General features: G+C 37.6%; 1 protein-coding gene across 4 annotated transcripts in view; it reads left to right on the forward strand.

Annotated features, from left to right (window-relative positions):
- The window catches only part of SECA2 (Preprotein translocase SecA family protein), a 33057-nt gene that overhangs the window by 3463 nt on the left and 5865 nt on the right, over positions 1 to 23729 (forward strand). For 2 of the 4 annotated variants that reach the window (XM_089157986.1, XM_089157977.1), the window contains exons 6-25: positions 2730 to 2821; positions 3018 to 3083; positions 3292 to 3356; positions 3434 to 3521; positions 3657 to 3725; positions 3899 to 4014; positions 5473 to 5563; positions 6412 to 6495; positions 6604 to 6696; positions 6815 to 6910; positions 7015 to 7100; positions 7503 to 7581; positions 7749 to 7862; positions 17395 to 17487; positions 17997 to 18060; positions 18178 to 18467; positions 19068 to 19123; positions 20216 to 20333; positions 20436 to 20516; positions 20811 to 20890. In XM_089157986.1, coding sequence (XP_089014112.1) covers positions 2730 to 2821; positions 3018 to 3083; positions 3292 to 3356; positions 3434 to 3521; positions 3657 to 3725; positions 3899 to 4014; positions 5473 to 5563; positions 6412 to 6495; positions 6604 to 6696; positions 6815 to 6910; positions 7015 to 7100; positions 7503 to 7581; positions 7749 to 7862; positions 17395 to 17487; positions 17997 to 18060; positions 18178 to 18467; positions 19068 to 19123; positions 20216 to 20333; positions 20436 to 20516; positions 20811 to 20890 — 1921 coding nt within the window. The remainder of the gene's footprint in view (positions 1 to 2729; positions 2822 to 3017; positions 3084 to 3291; positions 3357 to 3433; positions 3522 to 3656; positions 3726 to 3898; positions 4015 to 5472; positions 5564 to 6411; positions 6496 to 6603; positions 6697 to 6814; positions 6911 to 7014; positions 7101 to 7502; positions 7582 to 7748; positions 7863 to 17394; positions 17488 to 17996; positions 18061 to 18177; positions 18468 to 19067; positions 19124 to 20215; positions 20334 to 20435; positions 20517 to 20810; positions 20891 to 23729) is intronic. The other 2 variants (XM_089157995.1, XM_089158004.1) reach the window with 2 other exon arrangements.

Here is a 23729-nt window from a genome sequence, read left to right on the forward strand (position 1 = left end):
AAAACTAGGAAGGATAAGATAATGAATGATCATATTAGAGTTGGTTTGGGAGTTGCTCCCATAAGTGATAAGCTCGAGAAAGTCGTTTAAGGTGGCACAACCACGTTCAAGGGAGACCCTATAAATGCCCTTGTATGGAGAAATGATATAATCTAGATTAAGAGAAGTGGTGAGAAAAGATATGCATAGGTTAGGCCTTGTATCTAACATGGCCTCAAACAAAATTGAGTGGAAGGCAAGAATCCATGTAGCTAACCCCATTTAGTTGGGACAAAGCTTATTGTTGTTGATGTTATATGTTGCATCACCTTCACTTTCATCGAGGAAAGAAATAGTGTCATATGAAGTGGTAGTTTTATGGACCTTGGTTTATCATTGCCATTTTTTTTGTTATGCGCTTGTTATTGGGCCTATTGTTGGTACCTTTGACTAGATTGCTGGCATCAGTTGGTTCCTTACACAAACTCATTTCAGCTGGAGAAGGAATTCTCTTGATATTCTCAAAAAGGCTTGTGTTTAATCATAAGAAATTAGTTTGAGAAAGTCATATTCCCAGTTGAACAGCCATCTCTATTGCCACAAGGTAGACTATTATTTAGTAATCGAGCAAATTCTTAGGTCAATTTAATTGAATCAGACCCTTTGTTTAGTTTGCTTCCTGGCAATTTAATGAAGTTCAAAATTGGCCAAGGAGTTGGCAAATATTTGGAAAGCAAGGAGTGGTCAGACTGAGGATATTGTTGTCATCATGTGGTTGGCTTTCGTAACAAGATTGTTGCTGTTGTTGTTGTTCTTGATTTGCAGTTTTATTGCTTGTTTTATCTGTCAGCATAGTCTTGGGTTGCTGTTATGCTGTTATGCCTAGTTTCTCTTTGGTCTTGTACAATAGTTTTTAATTTCTTTATGAAAAAGCATGTCCTTTAGTGTTTCTCCATTGGAACCCTGGAATACCAGATCCTTTATGTTAGACATAAAGCTAATACTTACCTTTTGCATTTCTATTATAGTGTTACCGGATTGTTAGTTGGACCAGAGTTTTCTGAAGTAGTGGGCATGGTGGCTAATGCTGCCTTGTCAGTGAAGGTGACTAACAGTCATATTTTATGTTATTTTTATATTAAACTCATGTAATATTGTAAGCTATGTTTTTTTCCTTCTGATAGTAATGACCAATTATATCCCATCCAAGTTGCATTGTGCTGGATTAGATACAGTTGTGCTGGTTGAGGGTTTGTTGATGCCAACACATTCCACCCTTCATTGTTGTTTCTCTGCAGCCTCAATGTGCCCAACCACAACCTTCTGTTGTATTTTGCTTATATATCCTATATTTTCACGTCATTTTTTGCATTTGTTAATTTGTTTGTTATGTAGTATATCTTCAGTCACTGTAGCATTTTTTGAATCGTCCATACATTGATAATATACAATTACTTTGTGTACAAATATTTTTGTTCATTGTGGAGTATACAGAGAATTATCAGGGTGAGTTCTGGGAAGTCAAGCTGATTATGTTATTGGTTTACATCTGGGTTTGGTGTTTAGTTATTACCCAGTGGTTAGCCTGATCATTACAATCCAGCTGATATAGTAGCCAAAAAAGGTACAGGTATCCAACGGTCCCACGGGTGATGTTTGTGAAGTATCAGGATGTGGTTCTTGGAAGCCAAGCTCATTGTGTTAATAGTTTCCATTTGGGATGTGTGCTTAATCATTATCCTGTGGTTAGCCTGCTCATTGCCATCAGCTGATATATTAGGGAAAAGATGTTTCTGATATCCAATTATCCTGCAGGCTATGTTTGTTCCATTTTTTTTTTTTTTCTCGTTTGGATGTGCCTGGGTACTAATTTTTTTTGTCCTTTTCCTGTCTGTTATCCAATTCATTGCTTATCTTTAGCCAAATATATTGAAAAAAAAAATCCTTCAGTGGTCAGTTGTCCTGATCCTAACCCTGAACTAGCACCGATTTGTCTTTTGACACCAATACCAGGGATAAAATATTGATCCTTTATTTCATATTCAAAATAAGAGCCTGTTTGGTGACATTTATGTTCCTTGTTTCTTGTGTTTTCCTGTGCTAGTTGAACAACGATGGAATATTCCGTTTGGGTATACTTATCTGTTTTCTAATGCCAATGAAACAGAGTGGTCTCTTTTTTGTGCCAGAAACAGGTTTTTTGGTGACTTTTGAAACACCAAAAACCTTGTTTCACCTATTTTCATAATTTTTTCTGAATGATAAAAAGGACTCAAATAAAACATCTTTTCTCAAAAGTTTCTACCAGAGGCTTAAACAAAGAAGAGAGAAGAGCAAACACCTGCAAGCCTATGGTCCTACCTTTGAGAAAGAGTTTTGATCAGGTTTACCAAAGTAACAAACACCATTTTGGTTCGAAAACGTTTTCTTGAACACGGAAACAGAAAACAAAGTTTTAGGTGAGACGTGTTTCAGAACAGCAGTGTTATGAAATGGGCCCTATGAAAAGAGGAAGCAACAGAAGTATTTTGATATCAGACAGCTCAGAGGCCAAAACCTCTTAAGATTTTAAAATGCTTTGCATTTGTTGGTAGAAAATTGGGTTCTATTAGGTCTGTCATGCTATCCTCCTGTTAATCACTGTGTTTCATGAATTACGTTTTAGTAGCATATCACTGGATTTTTTGTTCCTAGGTAGATGTAAATCAAATGCTGATGTTATCTATATCTACAAATTTTTTTTTTGACAGTGGTAACTGTCAATGATTACTTGGCTCAGCGTGATGCTGACTGGATGGGTCGTGTTCACCGTTCCCTAGGTTTGTCTGTGGGTCTTATCCAGGTAATATCTTGCTGTGAACAATTGAATCTGTACATCGTTTTTCATATTTGTCCACCTACAAGGTGGAAACCAGACTTTATCGTTTTGCATGTTTGGACCCAATGTTCAGGATTAGTAATGTGTTTTTTTTCTCCCCTGAATTATCTGTGCACCCTTAACTTTAATCCCCTTTTTCCCCTTGTTGGCTACTTCTCAGGGAGGAATGACAGCCAAAGAAAGGAAATCAAACTATAACTGTGACATAACATACACCAATAATTCTGTAAGGCATTTAGTGTTCCACATAATCTGATTAACCTCTGTTAGTTATTACTGAAGTAATACTTAAGCTAGTTTTGGAGGTGGTTTTTGTTTGTTTACTACCTGGATGTGGGTTTCTGTGACTGGTTTTCCGGATACTGCAGTTTGGGTGTCAATGTTGCAGTTTCTTTCTGGTCTTTGATCCTGTGCTACTTTTGAATTCATTACAGGAACTTGGCTTTGACTATCTCCGCGACAATCTTGCCACTGACAGTGCACAACTTGTTATGAGATGGTATATTTTGTAATTTGTATGAACTTCATTATTCTTTTTTCTTGGGATTCAAGCAGCAGTGTACATTGTCCAAACAGGCCAAAGCCATTTCATTTTGCGATAGTTGATGAAGTTGATTCTGTGCTTATTGATGAAGGAAGGAATCCCTTGCTAATAAGTGGTGAGGTAATTGATTGTGATATTTTAGGTGGTGCTCTTAACAGCTTTACATTTTCAATTTAAATGATGTTAAAAGTGTAGTTCTGCAACAATAGGAGTAACTTGTTTGATGTCTCACGTCTGTTTGCGCTTTTCAAATAGGCTAGTAAAGATGCTGCACGATATCCAGTTGCAGCTAAAGTGGCTACTGACTTACTTGTACGCGATATTGTAAGTGCTGTTTGTCTTTGTTTATAAATAAGTTTTGAGATTTTTTAATAGAAAAGGTCATGCATTGATGATATATCATTTAATTGGGATCTGAGCTTGTTTGTCTGGTCTTTGGAAAAAGTTTGCTCTACTCTAATTTCATACTAAGAGATAATTTATTTTTTCTTTACCAGGATTATAACGTGGAACTCAAGGATAATTCTGTGGAGTTGACCGAGGAAGGAATTGCGCTCTCTGAGATGGCACTTGAAACTAATGACCTGTGGGATGAAATGGATCCTTGGGCTAGGTATATATTTTGTTTCTATATTTTTTAGTGGTTCTCTATAATTTACCATGGATGAATGCTTACTATTATGCCAATGAATTCCTACCCAAGGTTTAAAGGAGCAATATCACATATAGTATCAGTGGTTGATTTTCCTAGATACATAGTAATATAGTATCATATTAGAGATCTGGAAGATATGTCGTACATCATGTCATCAGCCCCTTAAAGAATGACACCCTGCATTAGTATAGGGTTTACCACTCATTGAATTTCTGAAAAATCCAATTTGGTTATATGTGTTCAGTTGAGGTTATGGCAACTGGGTTGCATGTACCAACGACCATTGTTATTATAGATATGTTGGTTGTACTTTCTTCTTCTTCCTCTTTTTTTTTTGTTTTGGGGGGGGGGGGTGTTATTCATTTGTGTGTGCTCACTTACTACATGCATCATGTCAAAAATTTGACCATATAAGGATAGAGTTCAGTAGTTGGCGACAATATAGCAGTGTAAGGATTTAAGGGGATTTGTGATAGTATACATATGCTTAGTGGTGTGTTACATAAGAAAAAAAGCTCAAATTTTGCCCCTTTGGAAAAATTAGTTATCTGATGCGGCATGTCATCAGCCCCTCAGAGAATAGGACCTTGTATTATTGTAGGGTTTACCATTGATTGAATCTCTGAAAATTCCAGTTTTGTCATGATGATGTTTTCAGTTAAGGTTATTATAGCAACTGGGTAGCATGTATTAACGACTTTAGTTATTATAGATACATTGGGTCTATAGGGGAAGCCTTCTTATTTTCTGTATGCTCACTTGCTGCATGCATAATGTAGGAAATTAGATCATATGTGGACTGATATGGCAGCTAGCCACAACCTAGCAATGTATGGATTATAGGAGATTTATCGTGATATACCTTTGCATAATGTGATATGCCTACAAAATCCCTGGATTATATGACATGTCTAGCTGATGGTGTGACATCGGAATGAAAGCTCAGAGTTTTCCCTTGTGAAAAAAATTAGTTTCCTGATGCAGCATGTCATCAGCCCCAAGGTGAATGGCACCTTGTGGTTTTAAAGTTTGTATTGACCATCAGCTGATACAATTTTTTGTTTTTCTTTTCTTTTCTTTCCATCCCCTAATTTTGACATATCAAAAGTATCATATCAAGCCATATCTACAAATACAATGTAAATACTTATTGAAGCCTCCCTTTTTTTCCCCAAGTACATAATGGCCAGTACAATATGATGTGGGTTGATACTTTTTACCATGCTTTTGCCCTATTTGCTAATTTAATTACTCATGGTTTGCTGGACTTGACTGCCCTGTATTGTCTATATGCTATATAAATTACCAATTACCAATTGTGTTGTGTTAAGAAACTTGAAATGTTAATTCTTGATTCTAGATCAGTGATTGTTTTAGTAGCACATTCTTTCATTAGTTAGTATTGAAATGTTGCAGATTTGTTCTGAATGCCTTGAAGGCCAAGGAATTCTATCGACGGGATGTGCAATACATTGTTCGAAATGGAAAGGCCCTCATTATTAATGAGGTAATTCTAATATCTAATATAAAAAAGTAATTTAATTTCTCTAATATTTAATATAAAGAAATCATTGTCCTGTTTTTTGTTTTAGCGTATGATTTCATTTCCCAAAACAAGTCTTAGTGAATGATTATTTACCAATGTTGATTTTTAGATTTGCTGTCTCTTTTGTTTTTTATTTGTCTTTGGTACTCGTGATTCACATAGGTTTAAAATTTTGCATAATTTGGTTTTCAGTTCAACGGAAATAATTTCCTTTTTTGGGTCAAATATGCCAATGAAATGAAAACTTATACCCATTTTCATATGGTTCTCATTTGTTTATATTTTAAATTTGCATAATCCCCTATTAAGAAATTATTTAATTAAATCTTCCTAGCTTAGAGATAATTACATTGAACTTGTGAAGATATGCGAAGCACCATTGGGGCAACTGGAAAAGAGAGTACTAAGCAATGATTTCTCTTTCATCGCTCCGAGGTCTTAGTTAAGATTTTTGAAGTAGGTAAGTTATGTCCAAGTTAGGGACACCATATAAGTTTTAGACAACTGACAATAATTCTCTCTCAAAAATAAATTGCATTGTTTCTAGTGAGGTATGATATAAATCCTAAATATCATGTTCTACTATTTTATCAAGTCACAATTTTGTAATGATGCGATTGATCTGATCAGTTCTGGATCTACTGTTTCATTTCAACTAGGGAAATTTCAGTTATTATTTGTCATCCCTATTCTTGGATATCTTTATTCCCTGATTAATTTGATGCAAAATTTTCATACCTAATTTAACTTAAATTAACCTCACAATAATGACAGTATTGGAATTATCTTTTGTTTCTGAATTTCCTCAGTTGACGGGGAGAGTAGAAGAGAAACGAAGATGGTCTGAAGGTATTCACCAGGCTGTAGAGGCTAAAGAAGGTCTGAAGATCCAGGTATATCTGTTTGTCGATGGTGAGCTGTTGAGCTTTGTTGTACATGCATATTTGAGACATGCTTTTACTAAGCTGATTGATAGATGGGGATTATTGTGCATCTCTTAGGCTGATTCAGTGGTTGTGGCACAAATAACATATCAATCGTTGTTTAAGCTCTATCCAAAGCTTTCAGGAATGACTGGAACTGCAAAGACTGAAGTAGGACATTTATGTTCCTTTTGATGGTGTATACTCTCAATCTAACTTTCTAAACTATTTGCTGTGATGTGTTCAGATCTGTTTATTTCCCTTCTGTTATTTGTCCTTATTGTTGCAGGAGAAGGAGTTTTTGAAGATGTTTCAGATGCCAGTCATTGAAGTGCCCACAAATTTACCTAATATCCGAAAAGATTTACCCGTTCAAGCTTTTGCGGTATTAATATAACTTTTATGATGAGTATTGGTGTTCATTATTGTTGAACATTTTTGTCCAACTCCTTTAATCGACTTCTCATGCTGTGAAACGTTATTTCTTAGACTGCACGTGGGAAATGGGAAAATGTCTGGAGAGAGGTTGAGTACATGTATAGACAGGGTCGACCTGTGTTAGTTGGGACCACAAGGTGAATTTTCTTCAATTATTAGTCTAATGTAATTTTGTGTAACTGGCTGAAGGGTTTTCTGTGGGGCTATTTGAATCTGTTATTATATAATATTAATGCCTTATATTGGATTGTTGCTCTCCCCCCCAAATGATTGACCCCACCATAAAGGATTACATGATAGAGTAATTATGCAATGCAGTAAGTATCATACCAAAGAAAGAGTATATTGATGGATTAGTTGTCTTTGTTATTTATTGATTTCATTTAATTTTGTTGATTGCATTTTGTTTGATATGGAACATGAATACATTTAAACTATGATATCAGATTTCAGTTGTTTTATTCATATTACATTTGGTTGCTTATTCTAATTAGTGTTGTATAAAGATCAGTTTAACGACTCTTTCCTTCTACATGCAGTGTTGAGAATTCTGAATATTTATCTGATCTGCTAAAGGAACGCAGTATTCCCCACAATGTTCTAAATGCAAGACCCAAGGTTTGGATTTATTCATTTTGCCTTTCCAGATTATAAAGAAAACAAAAAAGAGACTTGCAGTTTGTTTTCTTGGTGCTTAGTGTATCTTTCTGCTGCTTTCACTTAAAATTTTTTTTTTGGGATCCCTTAGCGGTTTGATATTTTCCTTGTAATTATTTCTACTGTAGTATGCTGCTAGGGAAGCTGAGATTGTTGCTCAAGCTGGCCGAAAACATGCAATTACCATTTCCACTAATATGGCTGGAAGAGGCACTGACATAATCCTTGGTGGAAACCCAAAAGTAAGTATAATTTTCAGTTTATTTCTTCAAAACTTTAGAAAAGTTAGTGCAAGTGTTTTATGAAGAAAGTGGCTTGTCAGTTTCATCTCTAGCTTCTAATTGACTTATCAAAAGTGGAGTGGATTATATTACAATGCAACCAGCTGGTTTTGGTTGGTAACTTGGGATTGGATGGCATCACCTTAACCTGTAGGGATGATTGTTACATTCAGCAACTCAAATTGCTCCACCCAAGCCTAACATGATTTGCTTGGATCAGGTCAAGTAATGTGTATAATTTGATGCAAAGTTGCATGTAAGAACTAAGAAGCATCATTCATTTAACAATAGCTTCTAAGCCAAGCCAGAATTATTTTCTGTGAGTATTATTTTCTTACATTTAGATCTCATCTCTAATCAAACTTTCATGCCAAATTGGGCAGTCTTTTCACTCCTGACCAAGTAGGAATGTGGAAAACATTGGACAAATTGTTTGGGTCAGTTGTGTATGGGTTGAACCAGATTGGATGACTTCATAATGCTAGGTTAGAGAAGTTCTGTCTCTCTTCATCCAGTGCTTGATAAGGTGGTGAGTGCGCTGCATTCTATTTTGAGAAGACCCTCAGGGAGTAGCAATTCTGTCTCTTAGACTTCCTCTATCTCATGCCTTTTTAGCTCTGAAGCTGCCTGAAACCTTATAAGAACAAGAGGCACCTGGACCTCTTGGAGGAATGTTATCTTGTTTAAGCATCATATTCCAGCTACTGCTTCACTCTTTGTTAGACCTGTAAATGGATCAGATTTGACTCGGATACACCACTATCCTTATCTTAATCCGATAAGCAAATTTACCATCTGACTCCAATCTGATATCCGATGGATATTTTCAAAAGGTTTCTGAATTCGAATCCGAAAATATAACGGATATCCAATAATTATCTGGTTCGGTAAAAAATCCGATTACTAGTAGTCAATTTTCGCTGATTTTTTATCACCCAAACTGGGCTCTGATGATGTGGAGTAGAAGTTGATATGGGAGAACCCCAGAAATTGGCAATAGAGAACTATGGAGACTGAGATTAGAAAGGAGAACATTGAAAAAAGAGAAAACCCCAAAATTTCAAAACTCAAGAAATCGAATTCGCAGAAAAGGAAATGAAAATGGAAGAAGAAGAAGAATAAATAAGAGAAAACTAATCCACTAGACCTTCTATTAGTCCAATTTGCGCAAGTGGATGCTATCATTCTTCAAGAAGCTTTTCCAACCGAGATGTTTTTTCAGTAGGAGCTGAAGAAATGTTGAGAAAGAAAAGGATTCACATGATACAAAGGCTTGTTCTTCTCAATTTTATACATAAGAGGCTTGTTTCTTGCCATGAACTTGCAAGGTAGGGAGATATTGTGAGCAGGGAAGAGAGAGGGTTATCGTTAGAGTTGGAGATTGGTAAAATCAAAAGGAAGCTGTGTGGAACTATGAATGCCGAACCTTTGCAAGAAAATAACCTAGACAAACCAATAGAGATCTTTAGCCATGGTTGTCAAAGGTTGAGTCCAAGAAGAAAGAGGGAAAAAAGATGAAGTAGAAAACAAAGCTAACTGCTGGTTGCTGCTAGTTGAAGGGGAAAATAGCTAGGGTTTGAGTGTTTGGGACCTTGGGTTTCACAAGCTTGAAGAACGACTAAAATGTGTTTTGGGACTTCGATTGAGGGATTTAGGGTTAGGGTGAATTAATTGGTTACAATAGATATTTACCGGTTTTTGTGAGTCATATTATATGCATATATCTTTTTGAAAAAAACCATGTCATTCTAATTGGATAAAATTTGATTGTATATTATCCGATACGGTAAGCTACTATCCGAATCCAAGTCCGATTACCTATTGGACAGATATGGATATTTTATGGTAAAAAAAATTTCGGATTCGTAGACCCTTAAATGAATGCGAATGCGAATGTGAATTTGGTGGCGGATTTTGGCTATATATTTACAAACTTACTCTTTGGTGCTTCAGTGCAATCCTTTCTCCGTCTTTGTCAGATTCCTGTCTCCCAATCGGTCCTTGTTTGCCTGCCGTTTTTGCCTCCATCTGGAAAGACATCCTTGTAAAATTGCAGGTTTCGTTTATGGAGAATCCGCCATTCTGAAGGCAATGATCTGGGTGGATGACATTTGGTGCCCTTTTCTGTCATAGGAAGCTGGAGTGTTGAAACAGTGAACCAAAGCCCTGGATGCCTCTTGAACTCGGAAGTTGCAAAAGCAACTAGGCCCAATTTGGTGATGAATCTGCATCAACTCTTCCCAACTTGAAAATTTGTCCTCAAATTGTGTAGTGATGAGGGGGAAACAACGTCTAAGTGACAACTTTGACCATTCTTATACAGAACTTTGGTGATGCAGGAACATTAAAAATAAAGTCTTCCAAGAGTAGAGCTTTCTCTTCAACCATAGCGGCAATACAAACTCTTCTGTGCTCCACCTCTGAATCAATGTCGTCTGTGAATGTCATATTCATAGACTTGTTAACATTGGTAACTCTCTCATTGAAGACTTGACGCCCATGTTTTACCTCTTCAAGAACAGCATTTTGAATGTCAATGATTTGGGCTCTAGACCACTTTAGTAATTTTTTCTGTTTGTTGACGGAAAGATCTTTGAAGTCTAAAGCACGGTCTCATCTTTGTCTTGACGATTTATTATAATCACTTTAGGTTTATCTCAACTGGTGCTCTATGAATTCCCTTGGCAACAAAAAGTTGCATTAGCTTTTGATTTAACATTGTTGATGTCAGATTTTCAATAATCTTCAACTTGCAAATTGAATTTCATTGATGGGGCTTCAAATATTCTTCAGCTTTGAACAGCTTTTGTGTTAGTCTTATTGAAAGAGATTTATTTAATCTTGTCATCAAGTTCTAAATGCCTGTGGTGAATATTTCTTGCTCAGGTCTTCCTTCATCTCTTCCCAATTAATAGGTGATTTACCTGCATATTGTAGATCTTTCTCTGTAGTTCAACATCACGGGCTTCGCTTCCTAGATTAGTGTGAACTAATCTCATCTTCCTACAGAAGTAAATCTTACCTGTGAAAATAGTCATCTAAAGCTGTTAATCAGTCATAAAATACCTAGGAATTGTTTGCCATCTTCAATACTGTTGAGAAACACTATTTTGGTAGAATGGCTTATTGATCCATGATCTCAAGCCCTTTATTTATAATAAAGTGGAAAGTAGACTATTACAAGGAATAGAAGTTTACATGAATGCAAACTCTAATTTAACTCCTATACAAACTCTTATTAGACTCCTAAATAGAATCCAACACTCCCCCTCAAGTTGAGGCATGGATATCACACATGTCCAACTTGACCAAAAAAGTATAAAACATCTGTCCAGGTAAACATCTGCAATTTGATTTTCAAACTTATAGATTACGTCTGCCTTATAGACTTCCATTTGATTTGTCCTCATCTTTACTGCAACTTTATGTCTCCAAGGAAGAACGCCCAAGTAAAAAAGTAGAATCTTCAAATGTTGAGAAGACTAAATTTCTGCACAAATCTGAGGGAAAATATATTTTTGGGGTAACAATAGCTAGGGTAAAACAGCCAAAGTGAAAGTTTTCATTTGTAGCAATGTTAGATCTTTAATGGGAAAGTTTGCCCAGGGACAATATCCAAAGGTAGGGGAAAATTTGTCAAGATAAGTGACAATCTCCAAAGATAATAGAGATCAAGTTCTGCAAAAGTCAAACGACAAGTCTTTTGCAAGGTTAGATCTCCGAAGGGAAGATGTCAAGTTAAGGGGCGAATCTCCAGGGTTAATAGAGATCAAGTTCTACACAGTCAAAAAGATAGCTCTATAGCAATGTTAGATCTCCAAAGTGGAAGATTGTGAAGGTAAGGGACAAACTTTCAAAGGAGTAGAAGAATGCGAAGGTAAGGGACAAACTTTCAAAGGTAACAAAGATCAAATTCTGCATAAGGAAGTCTACATGAAAGGCTTTGAATTGTAGACATCTTCAATCTCCCCCTCACGTGTAGCGTTACACGTGGGAAGATAATAACAAAGGAAATTCCAATGGGGAAACTTGGAAAGGAAGAAATTGTAATGGTAAGATAAAAGTATCAGGAAAACAAATCTAGAGAAAATGATTTGAAAGGGGGCTGACCGAGCCTACGGTGCCACTAATGAAGGTCTGATATTACCAAATGGACCGGATTAGAAGATGTAGTCAAAGCATAAGTAGATCCTCCAATTGGCTCGAGCAAATAAAGTCCATTTACCACGACCAATCTCCTTCCCCAGATCTTGAAGTAGCTAGGTAGGAGTTGGTAGGGGTAGTAGAGGAAGCAGTGGTTGAGGCTGTACCGGCGATAGAAGATCGCATAATACGTCCATGAGTAGCAAACTCCTCCATGCGAAAAACCAACGTCTGCAGAGGGTGTGGTGGTAAGCTGTCTCTCGGAAAGATTAGCCTTTTGTTTTCCCTGTCTTTGTGCTCGTTTTTGCTCAAAATCAGCGGGCTTCCCATGCGATTTCCAACAATTTTCCTTGGTATGATATGGTTTGTGACAGTGCTCACACTTAATAATCTCCTTAGCCGGATCAGATTTAGTGCGAACAGACTGTAAAGCTGATTTCTCCATAATAGGAGTATGAAGCATGACTAATCGACGACTTTCCTCACACTGAACAAGAGCATAAGACTGTTCTAGTGTAGGAAAGGGAGAATGACTTAAGACTTGCACTCTGATCTGATCGTACTCCACGTTCAAACCTGCCAAGAAGTCATATACTCGAATCTTATCAATGTACTTCTTATATGTCACCACATCATCTGGATTAGTGGGGTGATAATCCCTATAATGATCCAACTCTTGCCAAAGAGATCGCAACTCAGCATAATAGTGGGCCACGAGTTGGTTCCTTTTGGGTAGTCTCATGAAGCTTCTTTCGTAGCTCATAAACTTGTGCATCATTCCCCAACTGTGCCCATATGTTCCATAGTAGCCTTCCGATTTGGGCTGCGAGTATCAAGTAATAGGTAACCCCGGGCAATATTTGGATGTATGGAATTCAAAAGGAATGACATAATACTGTAAAACACCTGCGGTAGTGGGTTTGATAGTAGTGCCCGTAATGTATCCAACTAGTCCTCTTCCAGCAATAGTCAGGTAAGCAGATTGAGACCAGATCAAGTAATTTGTGCCGTCAAATCTTACCGAAAGAGAATGAAAAGTGGAAAAATATTCGGATCCAGTGGGAGCAGTAGTATCATCAATAGTTGTCATGTTGACAAAATTATCTGCAGTTCTTCAGTCTTCACCCTTTCGAAGTAACAAAAATGTCGCAGAATGCAATAGCCAAACAACCCAAACAGATCTACCTCTTTTTTTTGTAATGACAAATATGTCCTTGAAAAAACGGAATTTGCAAATAAATCTCAGAACTTATACAAATTTACATATAAGTCCCTGTAAAGTAAATTTACCAAAATAACTCAAAACTTGAATTCAAAACTTAAATTCAAAAATTGAATTCAAAAACTTGAATTCAAAACTTAAATTCAAAAATTGAATTCAAAAACTTGAATTCAAAAATCAAATTCAAACCATAACAGATCCGTTATGGTCTTTCACAGGCTTAAGGAGAACAGCCCCAGTCGAAGAACCTTAATAGCAGAACCCCAATCGAAGGTTTCAGATGACTAATCAAGCTTCAGAATCGCAGGCTTCAGATGAAGAATTAGACAGAAAAAATTGCAGGAGCTGAAGCCGAAGTTGTTGCAGAAGCAGCGGAAGTTGCTGATTTCTTCTTCTCTTCTTCTCTTCTTCTTTCCTTTGTTTTCTGTTCTTATTCATTGAATCGAGACGGAACAGAATCGTCTTCTTCTTTCTTTTTTTTTTTTTTTTTTTTTTTCTGTTTCAGTTGGCAACCAAGATGGTACTGAAAAACTGCCTAGAATTGAAGATTGGCGATGGGTTTGAAAAAAAATCAGAAGAAGAAGAAGGTAGGTCGCTTCCCAAATCGAATTTAGGCTCTGATGCCATGTTGAGAAACACTATTTTGGTAGAATGGCTTATTGATCCATGATCTCAAGCCCTTTATTTATAATAAAGTGGAAAGTAGACTATTACAAGGAATAGAAGTTAACATGAATGCAAACTCTAATTTAACTCCTATACAAACTCTTATTAGACTCCTAAATAGAATCCAACAAATACGGATGCCTCTGGAGGTTTAGGCTGTCCCTTCTCTTCTTTGTCTCTATGGGTGTTGCAATTAACTTGTGATATGAACAGGGGTCCCCCCTTGCCGAAACCCGGGTTTGGGCCCCACGGCCCAACCAAGAGGGTGCACCCAGGGCTGGTCGAACCCATATAGGGGCAATTTGGTCATTTTCCAACCCTAATTATATGATTATTTTAGTTTTTTTAGAATTTTATTTTTTATTTTCCAAAGGGTCTTGGTCAGTTAGAAGTCTAGTTTGAGTTGAAGATGAGTCTTGAGGCCATTGAGAATCTTCTTTAAAGATGGACTCTTATTAGTCTTTATTTACAACAAAAGTTACTTTAGTATTTGAGTCTTAGGGGGAATCTATTTTTTAGGAGATTCAATTAGATATTTAAGTCTTTAATAATTGGATGGTTGAGATTACTTATAAGGGATTCTAATCTATAAGGAAATCCACTTAGGATGGAGTCTTTTAGAAGGGTATAAATAAGCCTATTCTTCTTTCTTCTTCTTCCTTTTTTTTTTTTTTTTTTGGTAATGCTTAAGTCTGGAATAATAAAACTAATTGAAAAATTGCAGCCAAGAAGGTGTGGCAGGGTGGGGGACCTTGCAGTTGTCTAGAGATCTCTTATTTTCATCAGTTCGGTCCTGCAATTCCAGCAAGTCCAGCAATCTTCCTCCTAATTCAGCACTCTAGTAATCCACAGCAACCAGTTCTCTTCCATCAAATAAGTACAATCACATCGCCTTCTCATCCCCTCTCCTTCTTCTGTTCCACTTTCGTTTCCCTTTCTTGAACCCGCAGCAGCATAGGAACCCAAGAAAATCCCATTGTAGGCCTTCTTGAAGGTTGCAGAATTTTCTGCAATTCTTGCCTCCCTTCTCTTCTCACGACAGCAGCCAACCCCCCTTCCTCTCTTTCTTGTGGCGGCAAGAAAACCACCCCTTTTCTTGTAGCAGATCCTCCCCTCCCCTTTTCTTGAACTTTTTCCATTTTTTCCCTTGCCAGAAATCTTGTGGCAGAATTACCCCCCCAAAAAATAAATAATAATAATAATAATAAAAGAAAAAAGAAGAGGAATGAAAGAAAGAAAGAAAGAAAACAGAAAAGAAAAGAGGAAGAAAAAAAGAAAGAAAAGAAAAGAAAAGAAAAAAGAAGAAAAGAAAAGAAAAGAAAGAAAGAAGAGGAAGAAATATCAATATACTTGAAGTTTGAGAACCCACCTCATACCTGACTGTAAGCTTCTACTCCCCCTTCTTTTCCCTATGACAGGTCCTTTTCCTTTCCAAGATAATTTTGGGCATCTCAAACTCTAAATTATCCAAATCTATCCCATCCTTCTGTTTTTTAAATGCCCTAAACCCTACTAACACCAATTTTGTTAACCCCAAGATACTCCCTCCCTTTTCCTATCAATCGTAGTGCATCCCATCCCTTTTCCTATAAACCGTAGTTTATCTGATCACTTACCGTTACCTTCCTTAAACCAAGATACGTAGTATATTATCCTTTTTCCTCACCAAAACCATCCCATACTTTTAAGCTGACAAACATTCCCAAACTCTATCCATTCAGATTTGTTAAACCAACTATTACTCAAGATTCTTCTCCAAACCATCCCATAAATAACCCTAACCGTGCTTAGAGCTCAATTATTGCTGATTCTCATTAAAGAGGGTCCTGGAAGATCTATCCCAGACCTTGGGATACGTCAATTTGAGACAATTCTTGAGATGTGTCATCTTGTGGTGGTAAGTCACTGTCCCTGGTGACCAAACCATTTGGCTCCCAGCTCCTACCAAAACCTTCTCCACTTATTCAGCCTGGAACCTTCTCCATGCCCATAACCCAAAACCCCCTTGGCCTCCCCTGGTTTGGTTCAAATGTCACATTCCCTTACCCTTTAGAGAGCCCTCAACCATGCCCTCCCCACCCAATCCTTCCTTATTGGCTGCCATATCCTTGTTAACCCAAGTTGTATCATTTGTTGGAATGGTTCGGAGGACCTTGACCATCTCTTCTTTTCTTGCCCTTTTTTCAGATCTATTTGGGAAAAAGCCCTATCTTCCATTTGGTCCCGCTCGAGGCGCTCCTTCGGTTTTGCTAGTGATTGGTCCTAGATTTTGAGAAAATTTTTAGGTTCTACCATTTTTGATTAGGTTGGTAAGCTTGTGTTTTGTGCCACTGTCCATCATTTTGGTGGGAGCGCAACCTTCGAAGATGGACTTCCAAATCCCGCTCCATAGATATGATTTGGAATGCCGTCTTCTTCAATGTTTCTTCTAGGCTTGTACTTTCTCCCCTCCCCTTGATTGCTGATACCCCAAGGAACATGCTTATTGTTGTCTCTTGGGACCTTAGCTCTTCTCTTGGGTCTTCCTCTTAAAGGTTGCTTTGTATTCCTTTTTTCGTAATTTAAATTATTTAATCAACCAAAAAAAAAAAAAGTCACCGTCCCTTATTGGAGTAACAAGCAATCAACAATTGATCATTCTCTATTCATCCATTATATCTTCATCTATAGCCCTCTGTTCAGCAGAGAACTTTTTAACCATCTCCATCATTGCTCGGGATCAGTTGCTATAATTTCACCATGTTCATTCATGGCTTTGATGCCACTTTATGTAGCTCTAGATTGGTACTAGACCAACTAGAAGTCAATAACCAAGATCCACTACGAACATGGTATTAAGCCACATCAAGGTGTTTGTTTTTGTTCGAACTTACTGTTGACACTGAATTTCCTCAGCAGCAGCTTGGTTGATAGAACCTTGAATAAAAATCAGATCTTGGTCAAAAACTTGAACAAAGAGCTTCGAAGAACCACTGATGCATACCTATTGGCCCACATCCGCAAGAAGTCCCAAAGGAAGAAAGCAAAGAAACCGTGGCCTAAATAGCCCCTTTTCTTAGTTCCTTTAAGTTGTTTTATGGTTCAATTGAATCTTGGTTCACCTGGTACGATTTTGGTTCATTAGGTCCACTTTAAGTTGTCATGTGACAACTTAAACTAGTCTCATGACATGTCAATCATAGGCTGCATGTAACTCCACGCATAAGAGAGGCTGAGTTCAGTTTTGTTTTCCCAAAAGCTAGTTGAGTCAGTTTATGATATCTATCTAGTGTTGGCTTAAGTAGAGGAGTTAGTTCTTTATATTTCCAAGGTCACTTCCAGAAAAATATGTCGAACAATGTGTTCTTTTTCTTCTTCTTTTCCCTTTCCTGCATAATAAATCTTTTTCCTGTGATTTTAAGTTTTCTTATTCTTTTTCCTTCTGGAATTAACTTTTGGTACTTCTTTTTGTGGCGTATCAAGATGCTTGCCAAAGAAGTTGTGGAGGACAGCTTACTTACCTTTTTGTCACAAGAAGCCCCAAACATTGATATGGATGGTGACTCAATTTCCCAGGTGAGTTAAATGTATTATTACTTGTCCCTTCAACAAAATTGAGAATAGGATATGGTAGCAAGGTTGGCAGCTTAATTCAGGCAACATTGACCAGTGATGTGGCAAATCAGAACTTTGATGGGTAGACGTAGAGTTTTCTAATGACCACGTGTCCAATATCAAGGTCAGCTCAATCATATGGCCCACCATATATATATATTTTTACCCTTTCCAATTCAGCAGTCTAAAATATTGATTTTATAGGTTAGAAAATAGCCAACATGGAGGGCTGCTTCCCCCCCCCCCCCCCCCTCAATCCAGATCTCCATTTAGGGAGTCTAGGGGAGCATCATTGTATTATCTCTTTTGGGTTGCCAACTAGGTGCCATGTAGCAGCCATAGCACCATGCTCTGCTAATCTTGGCTGGACTACTAGGTCTAACAATCTCCTACATAGGAATATATTCATTTTTTTTGAACTCTTTGTGTTTGCATAGATTTTTGTTTTTTACTTCTATGTTTTGATGTAGGGTTTGTCAAAGACGAAGATTGGACCATCTTCATTAGCTTTGCTGGCTAAAACAGCGCTTATGGGTTAGTGATGATGTGTTTCCCGTCTTATTCAAGGCTGAATTCAGTTGCAATATGTTCAATCAAATTTATAAGCCACTTAAATCATTACCTTTTTTTATATTGAAAACAAATCTGCAGCTAAATATGTCTTAAAAAGTGAAGGCAAAGGATGGACATATCAGGAGGCAAAGTCTTTGATTTCAGATTCTATTCAAATGAGTCAGTCAATTGGTCAGCAAGATCTAGAGAAGATTGTGGCTGAGGAATCTGAAACCTATCCTCTCGGTCCTACCATAGCTCTTGCATATCTCTCAGTTTTGAAGGATTGTGAAACTCATTGTATCAATGAAGGATCTGAGGTCAAAAGGCTTGGGGGACTTCATGTGATTGGAACATCCCTGCATGAGTCACGGAGAATAGACAACCAGGTCAGTCTTTGGTCATATCATTGGCGTAGCAGGGTGGTGTAGTAACACACTCAATAAGATATACTCACAAGAGACAGAGACAGAACTTGAAAAAAATAGATCTGTACTAATGACAAAAGACTTTACACACAACAAATGTGTTGCAACACCTTCTTTCTAAATGCTCTCTCTCTCTCTCTCTCTCTCCCTTCTTCCTCCACTTTTTCTCTCTCTTCTTCTTCAAAAAATACACACTGTGAATTGGGGGGGGGGGTTCATTCCTATACCACGTGTTGGCGCAGGGGGTGGTGGTAGTTAACACACTCAATAAGATATACTCACAAGAAATAGAAATTGATAAAAATAGATTTGTACTAAGGACAAAAAGACTTTATACACAACAAAGGTGTTGCAACACCTTCTTTATAAATGTCTCTCTCTCTCTCTCTCTCTTTTTCCTCCACTCTTTCTCTCTTGTTCTTCAACAAAATAATGGTGATTATGCATCATCAATGATTTAAAGTTTTGTTATAATATTTGATCATTTATTTGTTATTTTCTCCTTATGTATTTCAATTTCAATGATGCTGTTTTGAAATTTCCCCCCATGTTTATTCATAGCTCCGTGGGAGAGCAGGCAGACAAGGCGATCCCGGATCAACACGTTTTATGGTGAGGTACTAGTTTTTCTGGTGATTTAGTTGTAAGCATAAATTAAATATGTATCCTTGTATCCTATATAATCAGGAAACGATTATCAAGAAAAACTTAAATTTGTAATTCAATTTGGAAAAAGTATCTTTAGTTTGTAATTTTTTTGGACAACAGTTGTAATTTTTCTTAAAGAAAAAAACTAGATCGCTAGATTCAGAAACAGTAATAAAGTTGGATATGGAACTAAAATAATGGGAATATGATAGTCTGTGTTAAACCTAGGTAATGATATAGATGCGTCAAATATGATGACACTGTACATAAACCTTTTGTTTAAATGAAATTATTTATTATCTATATAATAGTTGTAGAAGGGCATCATACATTTATTTCCTATATATGATATTACATGACCATACCCTGATGCATCCTATTGTCTCTGGCTAAAGTAATAATTTTATGTGGCCTCTTTGAATAAATTGTGGAAATGTTTCCCTTTGGATTTCTGTTTGGAGGGAAGAGACATAGGGAGGTTAGTGGTTTTTCTTTTTCAAATTAACTGTATAAATATTGCTCTGTTTGTGTTTTGAAATCAGAAACAAATTAGATGCTACGTTTAAACAAGGGCCAAATGGATTAAGTGTTGTGGAGGACGCTAACGTTAAGTCTATTATCAGGCTAGAACTTAATCTTCTGGTTGCGTAGTGAGCACTGGTGGTTTCTGGGTTGGGTTGTTCCTCAGTTGTTTGTTTTCCCTCCTTGTTTCTCTAATTTTCTCTTTCCTTTACTATTATATGCTTGAGGATTGCTATCCATATTATGTTGCTGGAGTCCGTTAAGAATTTTAATGAATCATGGCATTGTTTCTGAGACCATCTTTCTTCTCCTTCTACTCTTTCTTTTATTATCTCTCTCTCTTTTTGGGGGTGGGGGGAGGGGAGTGAGATAATTTTTCTTCTTTTTTGTTACTTTTTAGGAAATACATGCCAATTTCCAACATACTTCATGAGTCTGAACAGCTTGAATTTTTGGTTTTTTCTTTTCATGGCTATTTGGTATTCGAGTAAGTATGAAGACGATATTTGGAATCGTTGTTAAGACTATCTTTGAAACAGCTTACAGGATGAGATGTTTCGGAAGTTTAATTTTGACACTGAGTGGGCTGTAAATCTGATATCAAAGATTACAAATGATGAGGATATTCCGATTGAAGGTGATGCGATAGTAAATCAGGTATATGCTTCCAGCTTATCATAATTTTAACTATTTCCATGATTCTTCTTTTTGGATAAAGACATCTAGAGTGTTTCTAATTTGAGTATCTCAATTGTGTAGCTATTGGCGTTGCAAATAAATGCTGAGAAGTATTTCTTTGGCATAAGAAAAAGCCTAGTTGAATTTGATGAAGTATTAGAGGTATGTAACTGGAAATGACATTTATTTAGCATTACTATTTCCAGATTTCTTGTTGTACTTTCTTGTGGACTAGTAGCATTGGAGCTCCTACAATGGATGTTAGGCATGGAAAAACCTTTTTATCTTTTTCCAATTAGAACCCTTGCAAGTCAGTAGGGCTACAATAATTCTGGTGGTTCAGGCAGAAGTATGACTCTGGATATTAAATTCTAGTAGTTGGAAATCCATAAATACAGTCCATGACTATTTATTAGTATTTTGAAACGATTTGTTTAATTTTTTGCTTTTTACCAGGTGCAAAGGAAGCATGTCTATAATCTAAGACAGTTAATATTGACAGGTGATTCTGAAAGTTGTTCACAACACATTTTCCAGTGAGTTCCCCTCTCTTAAAATTCTCTTGTGCTAGCACCCTTGTAAACTGTACCAACTTGATACCCTGTTCACTTTTTGTGTCTGGAAATGGTTTTTATGATGAAAAGGGGAATCCTTTATAGAATTTAAAAAAAATAAATAAATCAAATCCTGTCTAATTTTATCTATGCTAATATGTTTTGCTTTACATATGATACAAATTCAATAGACCTATTATGCTGCATGAATGTAAATGGTCACAGCTCAAGATCATATTTGGGATGACTGCTCCATGATTTGGAACTCTGTTTCTTTTCGTCCCCGCTCTTTCTCTAAGTATGTCAAGAACGGAAATCAGTTGTATCACCAAAAGTTGCAGCGCACCTGACATTTTGTTATGTATATATAATTTTTTTCTACTTATATTTGTTAAAAATTTAGAAGTTTTAACGGCTCATCACATTTTTCAATTTCTATCCTCCATATTTTTTTCCATTCTTTTGGAAATTATTGTCATTATTTTATTTTATTTTCTTATAATGATAGTCATGTTCACATTGTAATGAAATTGAGTAACCACTTCAAGCTTCTGAAGAAAATGAATAGGGTTGAATGGTAAAGCAAAATCCATGTAGCCTTTTTAAATGGGGTTCCCTTAATCTCACTCATCTTTGCCGTCATGGACTCTTTGTGCCTCTTCGAATATGTCTTGGGTCTCCTTGTAAATCTCCTTAAATCTAAACTCTCATCAGGTTGTGACCACAGACTAAGTTGAATTTGGGAACACCATACTAGGAAGTTTGTATGGTCAAGTTTAAGAATTGAGGAGAGCAAAGAAATGGGTACGGCAGATATGTTAGACAAAGTAGGGCCGTGAAAAAAGAATATATTGAAAGAAGAAATAGGTAAGCTGTTTTGGCTCTAGAAACCAAGTCTAGAGCCTGAAATTTTTCCGATCACCTTGAGCGTTGGTGAGTGGTCATCGTATTGTATTTTTGAGTATTCAATCATACATAGGGCTAAGAGGTTAGAAGAGTTCTTAACCTTGCGCAATTGTACACGTGTGATAACGATAAAACAATAGTTTTGCAATGACTAAACCGGTGAGATTGCTTAGATGTTGTGCATTATTACCAAATGGTAAATAGAGTTTGTGATGATGTTAAACCACTAAAGTCACTTCTTGCCGCTCTGACCTTCAGCTCACCCAATCCCTCCTCCAGAATGACCCTTTCAACTCCTCCCTTGCCGAGGAGGAAAAATCCCTTTCCTCTGAGCTCTCTTCCCTCCTCTCCTTGGAAGAAAGTTTCCTCCATCAGAAAGCTAGAATCAAGTGGCTCGGGCTGGGGGATTCCAATTTTGCCTACTTCCATCGATCCCTTAAAGCCCAAAACAACTTCAATTCTATCCCTTCCCTCATCACCAATAATGACACTTGCATCTTTGATCCCGCCAGCATCAAGGCCGAGATCGTCTCCTTCTTCTCCAACCTTCTCTCCCCCCTGTCTCCCTCCCCGCACTCGCCTTCCCCCCAACCTCATTAACAAATTTGTTGATCCTGCCATCATCTCCTCTCTCAGTGCTATCCCCTCCTCGGAAGAAATCCTTCTTGCCATTCGTTCCCACAAGCCTAACAAGGTCCCAGGGCTTGATGGCTTCAGTATGGGTTTCTCCCTTGCCTCTTGGGACTTCATTGAGAATAACCTTGTCCATGCAATCCGTAGCTTCTTCTTTAACCCCTCTCAACTTTCTTCCATTAATCAAACTTTCCTCTGCCTCATTCCCAAGAAGCAAGGGGCCTCCTCCCTCTCTAACTTCTGCCTCATCTCTCTCTGTAACCTTCTCTATAAATTCATCTCTAAAATCCTTGCAAATAGACTCAAACTTGCGCTTCCCTCCCTTGTGAGTCCGAATCAATTGGCTTTTATATCGGGCCGTAGCATTGCGGATAACATTCTCCTTTGTGCATAGATTGTCCTTGGATTTGATCGTTCCACCCACTCCTCGGCTGCACTCCTTAAAATTGATCTTCACAAAGCCTTTGACTCTGTTTGCTGGGATTTCATGTGGGATGTCCTCTATTCCACGGGTTTCCCTCCCTTCATCCATTTGATTGAGACCTGTATCTCTTCTCCCCGTTTCTCCATCATCGCCAATGGATCCCTAGCGGGATTCTTCCCTTCCCGTGTTGGCATCCACCAAGGTTGCCCCCTTTCTCCTTATCCCTTGCCTTAGAGGTCGTTTTCCGCATCCTGCAATCCAAGAGTGATCAACTCCTCATCTCCCCCATTCCCAAGTGCAGGTCACTGAACCTCACCCATCTAGCTTTTGCTGACGATCTTATGATTTTCTCTAAACCTCTCCATCTCCATCATCCTCTCAGCTCTCTCGCAATTTGAATCCCTCTCTAGGCTTCAAGTCAATCTCGATAAGTCCACCATCTTTCTCTCTGGTGTCCCTGACCAGTTTTGTGCCTCTCTCCTCCAGCTCTCGGGATTCAAGCCAGAATCCTATCCTATGGTTTATCTTGGTCTCTTGCTCATCCCGGGTAGACTCACTCGTCACCACTGGCTCTCTATGCTTGACAATATTCGTAAGAAGCTTCAATTTTGGAAGGGTAAACTTCTATCTTTTGCTGGGAGAGTGGTCATCATCCTGTCTGTGCTTCAGTCCTCCTATCTCTATTGGTGCAGGATTTGCTCGATCCCCAAATATACCATTCGTGCCATGGAGTCTTTATTTTGTGCCTTCTTTTGGAAATGGCAGGAAGCCTCGCGCTTCATCCACCTAGTCAGTTGGTCTTCCATCTGCCGCCCTACCTCTGAAGGTGGCCTGGGAATCTGCCGGATCTCTGATGTT

Source organism: Hakea prostrata, chromosome 1 (assembly GCF_041222555.1).
Source record: "Hakea prostrata isolate BN-2017 chromosome 1, UWA_Hpros_2, whole genome shotgun sequence".
NCBI lineage: Eukaryota > Viridiplantae > Streptophyta > Magnoliopsida > Proteales > Proteaceae > Hakea > Hakea prostrata.